The sequence below is a fragment of the Tursiops truncatus genome, chromosome 1, assembly GCF_011762595.2.
Source record: "Tursiops truncatus isolate mTurTru1 chromosome 1, mTurTru1.mat.Y, whole genome shotgun sequence".
Lineage (NCBI taxonomy): Eukaryota > Metazoa > Chordata > Mammalia > Artiodactyla > Delphinidae > Tursiops > Tursiops truncatus.
The window spans coordinates 100,349,371-100,366,171 of record NC_047034.1 but is presented as its reverse complement, the minus strand read 5'-3'; the positions used below and the strand labels follow the sequence as shown (position 1 = coordinate 100,366,171).

Below are 16,801 nucleotides of genomic sequence, written 5' to 3'. Positions count from 1 at the left end.
TCCAAAACAAAAGATAAAAGCATGTTTAGATCAGCAGATAAAAGTAGGGAAGGCTTTCTAGGTTGGAAAACATGAGGAGAAGAGGTCAGATCTTCATGGGTGGTAGGAAGGACTTGGGTTGTCAGCCTACGGGATTCATGTGGGCTCAGCGGTGGTTGTACGTTTGGATGAGTCAGATGGGGCTGCCTGATGGAGTGAACATTCTAACTCATCAGCCTTGCATTTTACTTTTCACAGAATTGTTGTAGGACCTTTGGCCAAAATATAACTTGATGCAGTTGGCATATTAGAAAAATAAATGTGGTGGTGATAACATAGGAAAAAGAAAGCTGCATGGGAGAAGATCTCTTTGAGGAGGTTATTGGAATAATGTAAGTGATAGATTATGAAGAACATAACTTTGGTGGTTTTATTAGTGAGGAAGAAACTAAACTAAAAGCCATTTTGTAGTCAATAGGTCATGGTGACTAATTTTGGATTTCAGAGAAGGAAGGAAAAGAAGAAGGCAAGGTGACCCAGGGCATTAGAGAAATGTGCGACCCTGAAGGAAATGGGAGAAAGAGTTTGGGCAGGAATATGCTTGTAGATGTTGTGAGGTTTGTGGTGATACATGGTTATTCCAGGGGAGAAGGGCCCATGTGCCATTAGAAATAAGGTGTGTCTTGTTGGGGGAGGGCAGTCAGGGTCAGGGACCAGAAAGAAGGTTGGTCCTGTAAAAGAAGCAGAGGAGAATTTCAGAAGGGTAGAAAGAAAACCACAAAAGAATACATTTGGAAAACAGTGGTTAAGGCCCCTTACAGCAACACTGTAAGTTAAAAAGCTATGATAAGTAATGTACAAGCAGAGGGTATTTGAAAAAATTAATTAGGTCATTCATTGTTATTTGAAGATTAGAATATATTGACAAGCAAAAAAGAAAAAACAATGTCCCAATCCCACAACCCAGAGATAACTATTTATATTTACTTAATTACCATTTACATTTAGGAGTGTATCCTACTTGTATATATGCATAAGTAAAAAACTAGCATTCTGGGTATGAATATATATTACAAAAATGGGATCAAAACCAAAAATTTTTAATTTGTTTTACATATTGAAGTATTGCATACAACAAAATAACTCTGGTAATCTTGTGTCAGAAAGCAAGGAACCTATCAAAGACTAAAAGGGTCTTGTCGAAAAGACACAGGAACCAATGTGATGGCTCTCACTTTGGCTAAAAATGTGACATTTTGATCATCAGTTAGAATACTGACTTTGGCCAGTGAAACCCACTGACTCGTGAGATCTTAATTATATTGAAAAAAAGAAAAAGAAAAGAAGAAGGAAGAAGGCTTGGTGGTCCTTGCACGAGGTCTCATGTGGGTGCTGTTAGGTAGCTGTTGGGACTGGATCATCTAAAGGGTCAACTGGGTTGAAAGGGGCTCATTTAAGTAGCTGGTAGTTGATGCTGGCTTCCTGCTCGGACATCAGCAGGCTCGTTGCCTAGAGCTCCTGTATGTGGCCCCTCCATGTGGCTTGAGCTTCTCATAGCCTGGCTATGGTGTTCAGAGAGAGAGCATCTCAAGAGTGAGTGTTCCAATGGACCCAGGAGGAAGTTGCATGGCTTCTTATGACCTAGCTTCAGAAGACCCAGAACTTCACTTCCACTGCATTCTGCTGGTCAAGTGAGTCACTGAGGCAGCCCAGCTTCAAGGGGAGGAAAGTAAGACTCCACCTCTTGATATGAGGAAGGGAAGGAATCGATGGTGGTCACTTAGGTGACTGTCAGCCACCTCTTGATTTGTCAATGTTAGACATGTTAATTATCTTCTTGCCATGGTGGGTAAGACTTTAACACTCACACCTCTGTTTTCCTTGCCTTTTTTCCCATGTAGTTAAAGTAATTTGATTTTCTCTCTCCGTTCCTTTGGAAACTTTAAACACTTTTATTTCTGGTTTGTGGCACCTCTGGATCCTTTAAGGTGAAGATGTCTGTGCTTCTGTCCTTCCATCCACTTCTGTCACTCCCACTGTGCTTCCCAGTTTCTGTCATTTGTACTTGTATTCTTGTATCACCAAGATTTTAAAATATTTGCCTTTTATTCTATAATCATATTGTTTTCCTTTATATACAGTTGATCCTACACAGAGAAAATAAAGTGTTTATTATGACTGTATTAAAATAGTTCACTGCACAACCAGGATTACATTTCCTGTCTAATTTTTGCTTCGAGTTTCTAATCGCCTTCCTTTTTTTCTTGTAACATACGCCTTTGTCTTATATTTGAGTTGTTCCATATCTTGGAGGATAGCATCCCATCTCTGCAGTCGTCTTTCCCGCAGATACCTGCCCCTGGAGCTCTCCATTCTCCTGCTCTCTAGGTCTGCTACTTGATGTCACAGGCTTCCTGCCATTACTCCCCTAGTTTGGGGTCACTGTTTCCTGCATCCCATATGTCTTGGTTTACTGACTCGTGCTGCAGCATATCCTCAAATAATTGTCTAAGAAAGAGGGTAAAGGAGGTTTACTCTCTAAGTCTTCAGCAAGTTCTGAAAATGCTTTTATTTTCAGGCCATTTGGTTCTATCATTATCTCTGTTGATGGCGTATGGATATATAATCATATTTAATCAATTCCCTATTGTTGTGTGTTTGTTCTCAGTTTCACTATTGTGTATAACTTGAGGAAACATTCTTATGTTTTCATATTTGTGCCTATACATAATTATTTTCAAAGACTAATTTTGTGGGATTTCTGGGCAAGTGGTGTGTACATTTTTAAGGGTAGTAACATGTTCTACTAAAATTCTCTTTAGGAAGGTTACCCTGTCCCCTCAAAAAGATGTATGTGCGTATGTGATTTAACTGGTTAATGTGTAGAGATTATTATGTGTAAATGGTTCTTTTCATCAAGAGATTCGTTGGTTTTTGTTGTTGGATCTGTTTGTTTTTGTTTTATGAATACTGGCAGTTCATAGGGCTCAGAAACTTTGAAGAGGGTGGACCAGAATTTTCTGAGCAAATTGGAAATGGTATCTGGAAAGAAGATAGACATGTACTTGGACAGTCATTAAATATTTGAAGGGTTGTCATATGAAAAAGAGATTTTGGATAGCCAGGATCAGGAGTAGGACTGGCAGGTGGACGTCAAAGAGGGTACAGTAGGGCTTCCCTGGTGGCGCAGTGGTTGAGAGTCCACCTGCTGATGCAGGGGATGTGGGTTCGTGCCCCAGTCCGGGAGGATCCCACATGCAGCGGAGCGGCTGGGCCCGTGAGCCATGGCCGCTGAGCCTGCGCATCCGGAGCCTGTGCTCCGCAACGAGAGAGGCCACAACAGTGAGAGGCCCGCGTACCGCAAAACAAATAAAAACTAAAAAGAGGGTACAGTGTAGTTCTGGAACTTTTGGAAAGCTGCTTTAGGAGATGCTACTCTACTCACCATGGAGTTGTCCACGCTGGGGGGCAACCTGGAAGAGCTTTTGTAGAAGGGATTTAAAACATCTGTGGGTAATTGAAATAGGCAATCTTCAGAGGCCATTTTAACTCTACCATGCTGTGATGGTCATGAGCATAAACTTGTGGTGAAGAATTAAGTTTGGGTTGGGTGCAGTATAGTTGTGCAAAGTGAGGTAAAAGGTTGATATAACCTATTGGGTAAATAAAACAGGTGAGTCTTCTCTTAGAAGTATTTATTTTCCTTTTCAACCTGGATTTTTTTCTGCAGCAATTAGAAAGTAACATTAACTACTTTTGGAGGAGTGATTATTAATATGATTCATCTTTTATAGTAAAGTAGCAGTAGTGAACCTACATTTAGTCCTTACTAATGGTGATGGTGATCTGTCTTTCTTATCATCCATTCATCATCATCATTTCAGGTGTGGCCCTTAGTCCTGTGTAGTCATCCAAGGCTCAGGGATCAGTGACTAGAGGTGGAGGCTTCTGTCTAGGAAAGAAGGAATAGGTCCTTTTAGGACTTGTTCAAACTTATTTAATCTTCTTTATAGTTATAGTAAGAAAAATTACCTGGTTCAATTTCACTTTTAACTTAATTTTTTTTAGAGTGCCTTTTCTGTTTTAGTATTTTTCCTGTTTGCCATTAGTGTGCATTTTGTCTTTTTAAATTTAAAAAAATCTATTTATTTACTTTTGGCTGCATTGGGTCTTTGTTGCTGCACACGGGCTTCCCATTGTGGTGGCTTCTTTTGTTGCTGAGCACAGGCTCTAGGCACGCGGGCTTCAGTAGTTGTGGCTCACGGGCTCTAGAGCACAGGCTCAGTAGTTGTGGTGCACGGGCTTAGTTGCTCTACAGCATGTGGGATCTTCCCGGACCAGGGCTCGAACTCGTGTCTCCTGCATTGGCAGGCGGATTCTTAACCACTGTGCCACCAGGGAAGCCCCTGCATTTTGTCTTATTCTCACATCAATTCTGTCATAAAGACGGTATTCTGCCTGTTTTACAAATGGAGAAACTGAGGTTTTGGTCAGCTTTGCCCAAGGTCACTTAGGAGAGCTAGGGTTCAAATCCTGGCCTGCACACCCCAGGCCCATGATCATTCATTAACTATCCCTGACTCCCCAAACTTAATTGCTTAATTATAATGAATTGTCCAAATAGAATATCTGCAGTGAAACAGATATTTATGGACTGGTTCTCCAAAACTGATGATCATTGAAGAGGCCACGAGGAGCTAGAAAAGGATGAACTCTCGGAACCTGCATTGCTTGATGTTATGTGCAGATTGTGACAAAAACACATACAGTGAAATAATGGCTCATTTTTGGGAAATAAAACTGCTTCACAACTCAAAAATGGGGGCTTCCCCTGTGGCGCAGTGGTTGAGAATCCACCTGCCAATGCCGGAGACACGGGTTCGAGCCCTGGTCCAGGAAGATCCCACATGCTGTGGAGCAACTAAGCCCATGTGCCACAACTACTGAGCCTGTGCTCTAGAGCCTGCGAGCCACAACTACTGAGCCCCTGTGCCACAACTATTGAAGCCTGCGTGCCTAGAGCCCATGCTCTGCAACAAGAGAAGCCACTGCAACGAGATATGCCCACATGCCACAACGAAGCGTAGCCCCCGCTCGCCGCAACTAGAGAAAGCCCGCGCGCAGCAATGAAGACCCGATGCAGCCAAAAAAATTAAATAAATAAATTAACAAAACAAACCAAAACACAAAAATGTTATCAGAAAAGGGTAGCTACTTAAATAGTACTTTTTTTTTAAACTAAAATTGTAACTTATTGGAATCCATCTAGGGTACTCTAGAGTGTCTTAAAATGGTAGATATTTTAGAAATAGATGGCATATATGATGAATTTATACGTACAAATGACCTTACAAACAGCTGATCTACCAGAACAAGCCTGTAGATACAAAGTGGATAGATACTCTTAGAGAGCTGGAAACTTAATTCTTATAATTCTAAAAGCCTGCTATTGCTAGTAAGTAAAATTTTATGTATTTTATGCTTAAACACCTTTGTTGAGAAAATACGTAGCTTGAGATCATCATACTGGACTGATAACAGTAATGTGGGCCTCTAAGAGCAGAGTTACAAGTCAAAGTGAATTTCACATTTAACTGTAGTTGTTTTACTTCTGCAAAAAAATAAGGCTATCCTAAAGGCCGCAGGCATTTCAGAAAAGTATTATTGGAAAAGGAAATAGGGAGTAAAAATATCCTACTGTGTCATGGATAGAAAGATATCATTATTATTTTTTTATTAAATACAGGTAATAACTGTTTAGTCCTATTGTATTTACATTCTCCTTTTTAAAAGTCTTACATTTATGCTTCTTAAAGACATAATAAAAAAAAATAATGTAACCTACTACGTTTAAATATCTAACAAAGAAAAGTAAAAGGCCAGAAAGAAACATTATAAAAATATTATATTTTTCCACAATTTTATTTGTTTAGTCCCACTATTAATTACTAATTGCCACCATTAACTGGTCCTGTTGTTTAAATAAATGCATTTATTGTGACAGAAAAGTAAATAGTACAGAATAATATGTAAATTCAAATTTACACGTATTTCTGTGTTAAAGAGATAACGCACGCGCGTAGTCATTTCCCGTGTATTGTCATGTGGCTTTGGACTGCTGTGGCTGCGTCTGGTTGACTCTAAAATGTTGAGCATCCTCCTCTCCCGCCACCTCTGTGCATCGTGCTCATCTTGGCCACTGTCTTTGTCTCTCTGCTGTCCTCCTCTTCTTCCTCATCACCCATTTCAGTTTCACTAAGGACAGTGAGTTTGAGATTATAAAAAGTTTTAGATTCATTTTGGAACGCTAACTCTTGCAGTCCAGATCTCAGTTTTTAATCCCTAAAATAATTTACATAGAGAAGAACTGAGAATCTTCAAATAAAAGGTCCATTCATTATTACTTTTTCATTATTGCTTTATATTTTTCCCATTTGGAAGACAGTGTGGTATAAACAGTAGGAAAAGTATTTCTGAAGTTCTGGTATATCTGATGTTTTGAGGGCAGGTTCTTTTGGTGTGTAATCACCATTGATTTAATTGGAAGTGCTAGAATGACTCCATTTACCTAGTAACACTTAAAATTACGTAAAATTTTTGGAATGTATACTTTCGGTTTTCTTTCTAATGCTTATTTACTGTACTTTTCCGATTATTAAATTAGTGGAAAGTACTAGGCATTATGTTTCTAAATTCAGAAAGGTCCCCAAAGTGTGTGTTTTAGCTATAGTATCTTCTGATTGACAAATATATTTTTCAGGTCAAATATGACAGATATGGTTTAACATGTGTTGTTATGTTTGACAAATGTGTATCTGCTCACAGGCTTATATATTGTTACTTAGGAAGTGAAATACACTCTTGAGATTTTTAAGGTGCTCCTAATGGATATTAAACTACATTCCTATTTGATATTTAATTGCTATAAAATTTCTCAACTTCCTAAATTCACACTACTTTAATCATTATTTCTACGGTAATTTGAGAATGCTGTTACTAATGGCTATGTGCAGAATTCATTAGTTTAGCGTGAGACAACTGCTTGAAATCTGTTTTTCTAAGTGAATATGGTATACATAAGTGAACATAAGTATACAATATGTTGTCTTTAAAAAATGCTGTAGAATTCTAATGACATTTCTAAGTTTTCACGGAGAAGAAAATCCGTTTAGCAGACTTGGTTTGTGTTTATATTGATCATTATTTTATGCTGAGAAGCTATTGAATGTTTCTTCGATGTTTGGAAATTTTGATAAGAATGTTTTCCCTGACATTATGTTTTATGTTTTATCACCCAGAGGGATGGAGTGCTGGGATACATTGGGAATTTTCGCCTGCTTGCAGAACTTTCCAGCCCTTTTGTGAATCAGCGGTAGGTAACTGATATCATTAATTATTTTAAACTTGGGCTGTTTGGTTTGGGGAAATTTTCCCCCAAGATCCTAAATGTAAAAATGAGAGTATGGGCTTCCCTGGTGGCACAGTGGTTGAGAGTCTGCCTGCTGATGCAGGAGACACGGGTTCGTGCCCCGGTCCAGGAAGATCCCATGTGCCGCGGGGCGGCTGGGCCCCTGAGCCATGGCCACTGAGCCTGCGCGTCCGGAAAAAAAAAAAAAAGAGTATGTGATATGAATTATCACCATTGTACAAATGAGGAAACTGAGCCTTGGAAAGGTTAGGGAATCTTATCCAAGATTCCCAAGCTAGAAGGTGGTGGTCCTGGCTCTTGAACCCAGCTCTCTTTGTGGTATGATGATACTTTGTTTTACTGGATTTATCTTGGGTCCAGTTAATATTCCTGACACCAACTTCCTCCTGTTCCCAAATTCTGACACCAACATTATCTTAGTCCCTCTTTTAAAATAATCTTTTCATTTTAGATTTACAGGAAAGTTACAAAGATAGCACAGAAACTCCCATATACCCTTCACCTAGTTTCCCCTAGTAATATCTTACATTATCATGGAACATTTGTCAAAACTAAGAAACCAGCACCGATACTTTACTATTAAATGAACTTCAGACTTTGTTGGATTTCAGGAGTTTTTCCATTAGTATCTTCTTTTTGTTCTTCGGTTCAGTCTAGGCTGCCATATTGCATTTAGTTGTCACGCCTCCCCAGTCTCCCCTCGTCTGTAACAGATTCTTAGTCTTTCCTTGTTTTTCACGACTCTGACAGTGTTAAGGGATACTGTCCAGGTATTCTGTAGAATGTCCTCCAGTCTGGATTTGCCTGTTTTTCTCATGACTGGACGGAGGTTATAGGTTTTCGGAAGGAATCCTATAGAGGTGAAGTGCCCTTCTCATCACATATCAGGGGCTACATGATATCCATGTGACATCACTGGGGATGTGAACTTTCATCATGTGGTTGAGGTGGTGTTGGCCAGCTTTCTCCACTGTGAAGTTTTTCCTTTTCTTTACTCTCTTTGAAAGCAAGGCATGAAGTATAGCCCACTCTCAAAGCGGGTGGGGAGAGAGAAATTAAGCTCCACCTCCTGGAGGGAGGTAGTTGCTCATTTTTGACAATGGATTGATTATTATCCTTTATTACCCTTGTCTTGTCATTTGACAGGGTCTGCTGACATTTTTTCTGTGAAATGTTTAGCTGCTCCTTTCCTTCCACATCCATGGTCCCAGTTTAGGGCCTTTGGGATCTCCATGGTTGATAACTGCGATAGCTTTCCAACTGGCTTCCTAATTCGAATTCCACATTCACCCACTCTTCAGTCCTTTCCTCACAGTGCTACCAAAGTCATCTTCCTTGTGTTCCACTTTCAGTACCTTACTTTCTTACTAAACACTGCATCCTCTTTAGATTCTTCTCTGAACTTTCGAAGCTCTCTGTGATGTGCACCATGTCTCCAGCCTTATTTCTTACCACTCATTAGAGTTAGTTTTGCACCCTTACTGTCTCACACACCTGTGGGTTTTTCTCACTTTTCTTCCTTTATTCCCATCCTCTATTTTCCCTCCATCTTCGAAAAATTTACCTATCTTTCAAGTCCTAGGTCAAAATCCCAAACCCAGGGAAGGCTCCCACAATTACATGTAGCCTTTTGTAACTTGAGATTATAAAAAGTTTTAGATTCTCTGGTTAGAGATAACCCAGAGAATTGGGAGTCAAATCAGACTCGTGAGTTAGGGAGCTTACCCTGTATCAATCCTTACTAATAATCTCAAGAATACAAGTAATCAAGAATACAAGTAATATAAGTAATCATGAGATACTGGCAAAGCAAGGAGATGTTCAGGACCATGGCTCCCTAGGTGTTTTTTGCACTGGGCATTCTCTGGAATGAGGTTACCTATGAGGTCTCTAAGTGATATGTATAGTTCATATTGCTGACATGGAAGGAGCTCTCATGGAAACCATCTCCATTTAATACTCAGATAGTTACATAGCATATATAACTTTCCTGGGGCAGGGGTCAGACCCCATAAATCCATACATTCTAGATTCATTTATCATAAGCAATACTAGACTAGGTATATCCTGAAAGCATTCCATGGATGAAGACTCTTCTACTACAAATACCGTTAGTATGCTTACCAAGCAATTACCCTCATCACCCTTTTTTCTTGCCAAAGGTGGAAGGGATGGTCCTTCCACCTCCAAACAGGAGAGATTAGATTACAGATCTGCTGCTTTCCCAGGTACTTATATACTGTTTTATATTGTTTGCCAGTGTTTCATATGTTATAATTTTATTTCTTCAAGAAGATACTAAGTTCCTTAGACTTGGCCGTTTAAAATTTTTAAAATAAGAGTTCTTTTGCAATTTTTAAAGACTCCGATGATGTGAAAGTATAGAGAGCAAAGAGCATGTTCTCTGAAGGCAGAAGACCTGGATTTAAATTCAAGCTCCCCCACTTACCATTGTGTGTGAGTGGAAGATTATTTAATCTTCCTGAGCCTCAGTTTTCTTACCTGTAAAACAGGGATAATGATACCTATAGGCCTTACAGTTTATTGTGAAGATTCTATGTGGTTATATGTTTTGTTATATGTTTACATATGTGTGTAAAGCACCTGTCATAGTGCTTGTCATTCAGTACATATGCAGTAAGTGTTAAATGTAGTGTATATTCAATATGCTAAAATTTACTCAGCCCTAGAAGTGCATAGTTTATGTTTGCGTTATCTACTTTGTAGTAGCTTTTTTGTTCTTTAACCCATCAAAATAAGGTTTCCTAGTCTGTCATTTTGCTGGAACGATTTCATTAGAGGTACCATTGACTTCCAGATGCAAAATCCAGTGAACTCTCTTCGGTGCCTATCTTATTGTATCTCTCTGAGGACTGCCACCTCCTTCTTGTAATGCCATAACTCCCCTTGCTTTCGTGACCCTGCACTCACCTGGTTCTTGTAGTTCTCTGACCATCGTCTCCCAGTCTTCTTTGTCGGAGACAGTTCCTTAGATGCTGGTGTTCCCCAGGGCTCTCTTCTGGGCCCACCGATATTCTCTGTGCTTCTCCCTGAGTGGGTTGTGCTTTCAGGGTTTCAGCTATTACCCATTTGCTCAATGTGGTGTAATGGACTATGCATGAATTTTAGAATCATATAAGCTCAGGCTGCAATTTAACCTTGCCGCTTACTTGCTCTGACCTTGGCTAAGTTATGTAACATTCCTGTACTACAGTTGCTTTCTCTATAAAAAGGGCATATTTAATATTGCCTACTTCTTTGTATTATAGTCAAGTGTTTTCTCCTCCCAGGTGGCACATCAGAATCAACATGTCTAAAATAGAATGCAACATATCTCCCTCTGTATTCTCTTATATGCTCCTGTTCAGCATGTGGCCTGGCCATTCTCTTGGTTAACTCTGCTCAACATGTGGGAATCATCTTTGTTTCTCCCTCACCTGTGTTTGGTCCACCCCAGGTCCTACGTATCACCTCCTAAACATTTCTTGCCTTGGCCACTTCCTCTCCATCTCTGCTGTCAGTGCCCTAGTTCATCACCTCTTGCCTGGGCTCCTGCACCAGCCTCTAACTCTGTACTGTCCAGTAGAGTAGCCACAAGCCACATGTGACTATTTACATTTAATTTAATTAAAATTAAATAAAATTAAAAATTTAATTCCTCAGTCTAACTGGTAACATTTCCAGTGCTTCCTAGCCCCATGTGTCTACCGAATTGGGTAGAACATCTATAGACCATTTCATTATTGCAGAAAGTTCTTTTGGACAGAAAAGAACTATTCTAGACTGGGGTCGGCAAACCAAGGCTTGAAGGCCAAACCTGCTGCCTGTTTCTACAAATAAAGCTTTATTGGGGCACAGCCATGCATATTTGTTTACCACAACTGCTTTCACACAATAACAGAGTGGATTAGTTGCCACAGAGACGGTAGAGCTTCCAAAACCCCTTACTTTGTGTTAGTCTCTGGTTCTTTATGGAAGAAGTTTGCTGATCCCTGCTCTAGACAGTCTGCCTGCCTCCAGTCCTATTCCCCTTTCATCCTCTCTGTATTATTATCTTCCACGGCAATCTCCCTGAAACTCAAAAATGAACACGTAGCCTCCTGGTTAGATCCTCTCAGTGGCACCTGCTGCTTCCAGTATAAAATATGGGCTCTGTAACGTGATGCAGAAAGCTCTCCAAGTAGAGCTATCTTCTCTCTTTCTGCCATATTCCTCCTCAGAAATCTCCTCTCACCCCAACTTGTCCCTGTGCTAGAAAGGCCTCCTGGCTCCTTGCTCATCCTTCATGACTCAGCCCAAAGGTCATTTCCATCACGAAACCCCACCTCTTCCAGGCTGGGCTGGGTGTCTCTCACCTGTGCTTCCATAATAGTGACACACAGTTATACCATTATGTTAATAAATTAAATTATTGTAAAGTTCTCTTTCTCTTTTTCCTGTTTCTTATTTATCTCTGCGTTTCATTAGGTCAAGAGCCAAACTTTGTTGAACTTTGCATGGTTCAGCATCCACACATTGTCTGGCACATAGTAGCCATTTAATTGCTTTTGAATGAATGAGTCCCAAGCGGTGATCAGTTAAGCTTTAGCAATGTCTGTCTCTTGAAGATGATTCAGATTTGAGATTTTGAAGCAGGAGAAAATTAACCTTGACACTTAAAGGAACTTTAATTTGTTTCTGTTTGAAGCTCTTTTTGAAAAATCATAATATTAGAGAATTTAACTTATTCTTTAATTTTGTAGTAAAAAGCTATGCTATACCTTTATTTAAAAGCTTCAAGTCTTTTGTAAATTAAGAAATTGAGAAGTGGGGTTGGAATATGAGCAAGAAATGGTATAATGGAACAGCAAGGAGATTATGACAAAATTTAGCACAGCTACTTAAGTACTGTTAGAGTTTTCCATAGTTTAATTGTTTTCTTTAGTTTGTGATATTTTTATGTTCTCTCTATTTTAGAGCTTTGTATACTTTAAGAAGACACATGGGATGCATGTGGTGGGGTGCAAAGGTTAGACACCTGGGCTTCAGTTAATTTTCAGCTGCTGAGTTATACCCATGCCTCAGGTTTCTTTTTGTAAAAAGTAATTTAATGGTGGTAACTTCTTTTGCCTAAATGCCCTTAACTGTTATGAGGACATATTTTTGAATTGCTGTTAAGGTTAAATACCTTATAAAAACTTGTACCTATGCTCCTTAATATGTTCCTTCAGTATTTATTGAATACCTTCCCAGTACCTAAATGTTCCAGTCCCTGCCTCAGGGAGCTTCACTAGAGTGTCTGGTGTCATGTCTATGTTTGAGAAAATAGGACTTAATAATACAAAATAAAGAGCTAGTAAAATAAGACATTGTGTGAAAAAGGGCAAGAAGAAAAGTGCTGTTATTAATGGTTTAAAACAACCATTCTCAGACTTGTTGATCTCGTAAATTATTGAGGACCTCAATGAACTCTTACTTCCTATAGGCTGATAGCTATGGATATTTACCAGATTGGAAATTAAAACTGAAACATTTAAAAATATTTATTAGGTCATTTACTATTAACAATAATATTTCATGTTAATGTAATTTTTGTGAAAAATAAACTACATTGCCAAAATGAAAAATTTTTCGTGGGAACAGTGTTGTACATTTTTTGCAAATCTTTTTAATGTCTAGCATGATAGAATTCAGCTGGATTCTCAAGTTTGGTTCTGTTTTCAGTCTGTTGTGAAATGTTATTTTGGTTGAAGCATATAAAAAAATCTAACTCTCAGGGTTAACAGTGTAGTAGGTAAAGGAGTATTTTAGTAGCCTTTTCAAATAATTGTTGATATTCTGCTTTAATACTACACCAAAATATACCAAGAGGTAGTTTCTTAAAGATTAGTTAAATGTGGAATCTGAAACCATATCAGTGGACTTTTGATACACTGTTATATTCAAATCCATTGGTCTGTCTTGTACTTCGAATCTTTTATGCATACATAATTTTGTGTCATTATGCCTTGGTCATTTAGAAAATATTGGTTCACTGAGTTATGTAGGTCTTATGATAAATGCTGATACATTTATTAGATAAATATTTTTTTAAAAACCCATTACTGACCTCATCAGAAAAGTTTTTAACTCTTCAGAGGCTATCCAAGAGTTTTTCTTCCAGACAACTGTGCTTTGTGTGTACTTCCCATTTTATCACAGAATATTAAAAAGACATGTACTCAAAACACATGATTTAATATAATTAATCATTCTTACTGCTTCATACAGGACATTCTTAAGTGAAACTTCTCCACTCAACCCCTCTTTTTTTGTTTTTAACTGCAAATATGTGGCATAGATTACAATGGCGACTAGTACCATTTTGTACCACTGCTATGATTTGTGCTAAGATGCCAATGGTCTTATCCATCAGTACTTTACACCATCGGAATAGAAGTCAGCACAATGAGAAAGGCAGATAATATTTTAGTATCTTTATGAAAATAGTTTTCCCTTGTAGACTCCCCCAAAAGTCTCAGGGGCCCATGAATCACGTTTTGAGACCTATTATTGATTGATGTTTGTCATACAAGGCTTCAAAGAGAAATTGGGACACATTCTTAAATGTTTTAGGATTTTTTTAAGAAGTGGATGGGAAAGGGAGAAGGGAGAAAGGCGTGAACATAAGGTTTTGAAAAGTGGAATAAACATGCCATGTGAAAGAGAAACTTCATAGACTTGTAGGATCAAAGAGTATGTCTTAGGAGGATAGTGGATAGAGAGGGTGTTGAATGCCAGGGAAAGCTGATTGAACTTGACCAGTGGACAGTGAGAATGTATTCTAGTGGAGAAAGACATTCTGAAAATAACACTGAGTAATTCTAGTTTTGGGTATTTGTGGGATAGATGGTAAGATGAAAGGCAAAAGCTTGGGTTAGAAGGTTAACATACAGCTCTTAGTTGTGTGAATGACTGGTGTAATTTCATTAGTCCAGGAAATAAATAGGAGCCCAAATTAGGCAGTCATGATAGAGTAGATATGATGGAATAAAGGTTTTTGAGGGTAGAAAAAGTGAAATTGGTAATAAGAAATTAGAGATAGAGGAAAAAAGACAAATTTAAGATATTTTCTACATTGGACTTAGAAGAATGAAAAAGATGAGGATTAGGAAGAATAGGCAGGAAGATGATGAGTTTGCTTTGGAGATGCTGCGTTAGAGGACAAACAGAGCATCTGAGTGGAAATGTAGTAAGAGGTAGAGAGGCATTTTGAAATGATCAGATAGAGGTTACATTTGAAGCCATGAGAAAAGATGGTGTTTAAAAGGTGTAAAGTTGAATGTCTAGAATCGAGAAGTAAGGGAAGGAAGAGTAGATACAATAAAGGAAAAGTTTAGAAGTAGAAGGGGAGCCAGAATAATATTGGGATGGAGGACAACTTTTCAAAAATTAAGTTTTCGAACTCCTAAATTTCCAGAGTTAATATTTGTTAAATACAGTGTTCACATGCATGAAAGAATTACATTTGCAACCAAGATAAAACCCAGGGGTCAGCTCACGACCCAGTCTCCATGTAGAGTCCCAGCAACAGTACAACATGTAAATCCTTATTGGAGTTTTTCCAAGGATGTCAACAAAGGTCCAGTTTGTTACAGCAGCACTTCTTAAAAGTCTCTTCATTCCTTTTGAACTCACAGTATCTCCTGGACCCTGTAGCTTTCCCAAAAGCTCACACTTCTGACTCTCAACTCCTAAAAGTCACCAAACCGGTACCATATAGGGGGATGGATCCTTTGCTCCCATCCTCTTTTTTTTCTTTCTTTCTCTACCTGAAAGTAGCCCTCTCTCCTCTTTCCAAATGTGAATTATACCTGCTAATGCCTTGTTTTTACACTGCATGTGCTTAGTACCGCACTCTGCACAATTAACTCCCAGGGAACTTAATCAAAAGCTACAAGTCCCTTTAGAAGAGCTGGAGGAGGAAGAAGTGCTAAATGGCCAAAGACAGAGTTTTCTCTGTGGGGTTGGGGAGGATTACACACACATACAATCAAGTATGCCTAAAACCCAACATGCATAAAACCAATACCCTACTCTTTGCCTAACCTCCCTTTCCTCCATGACCACCACCACAGAAAACTCCCATTATGAATCAGTGGGATCACCATTGACTTAGTCATCCAAGTCAGAAACCTAGAGTCACCCTAGACTGTTCCTAGTCTGGAAGCAAGCCCAATCCATTTTATCTCCTAATATTCTTCCTAATCCTTCCCCGACTCATTCCACTCCACCTGCTGTCATTATAATTTTTGGTCCTCGGTGTCTTTTCTTCTTTACCCATCTAAGTAATAACTGTGGATGGTGGTGAAAGACAGTGTTTTCCCTCTCTCCTTCCATCCCACCTGCATGTCTTCTTGCTTTCTTCTGCTCCTCTCCCTCTCGGCATCAACACATATATTCCCAAACTGTTAGCCTTTATTTGTTGGAATGAAGGGGTGTTCTCATTAGGTAAGAAGAGGTAGATTCCAATAAAATAAGTGGTCCTTCTGACATGAGAGAGAAAGATAAGGACAATTATATAAATATTATTTCAACTTGAATTAATATGTGAGTTATTTCCTTTGAAAGAGACTGGCTTAAAGATCAGGCACCAGTCACATGGGAAAATTGGCCGAAGATAAATGCAGTGATTGTACAGTAAAGCCAAAGCACAAGTTCTTAAAGTCTAGATTTTTAGATAATCACCTTTCCAGACAACGAAAAATTTGGAAAATGCATAAAGTGCCGGAGAACAGGAAGTAGTCTAGGCTAAATGTAATGTAGGACTTGTGGCATCGAAGAGAAAAGGCTAGAAATGTAGAGTTAAGGGAGACCAGTTGGGTTTTTGCAGTCATCTAGGTAAGAGACACCGAGGACCAAAAATTATAATGGCAGAAGGTGGAATGGAATGAGTCGGGGAAGGATTAGGAAGAATCTTAGGAGATAAAATGGATCGGGCTTGCTTCCAGACTAGGAACAATCTAGGGTGACTCCAGGTTTCTGACTTGGATGACTAAGGCAATGGTGATCCCACTGATTCATAATGGGAGTTTTCTGTGGTGGTGGTCATGGAGGAAAGGGATGTTAGGCAAAGAGTGGAGTATTGTTTTTATGCATGTTGGGTTTTAGGCATATTTGAGAATTGGTGGTTTGTCAGGTGAGGATGCTCAGCAATAAATGAGAAATATGGAACTACAAGTAGAACTTAAGAGAGGACTTGAAACCAGAGATTTCTGTCAGGGTGTTTGAGCCTTTGAGGAGGAAGAATTTTTCCTCTGCTCATCAAGGTTCTTTGGTGGGTCTAATAATCAGTTTGACATAAGGCAGATTAACAGAAGAAAAACATTTAATTACATATATGTGAGAGTCCCACAGGACAATGAGACCCAAGGA

General features: G+C 39.0%; 1 protein-coding gene across 19 annotated transcripts in view; it reads left to right on the top strand.

Annotated features, from left to right (window-relative positions):
• TLCD4 (TLC domain containing 4) overlaps positions 1-16,801 on the top strand; it is a 106,307-nt gene that overhangs the window by 77,887 nt on the left and 11,619 nt on the right. For all 19 annotated transcript variants that reach the window (XM_073810737.1, XM_073810735.1, XM_019919334.3 and 16 more), the window contains one exon: positions 7,278-7,351. In XM_073810737.1, the coding sequence (XP_073666838.1) occupies positions 7,278-7,351 (74 nt within the window). The remainder of the gene's footprint in view (positions 1-7,277; positions 7,352-16,801) is intronic.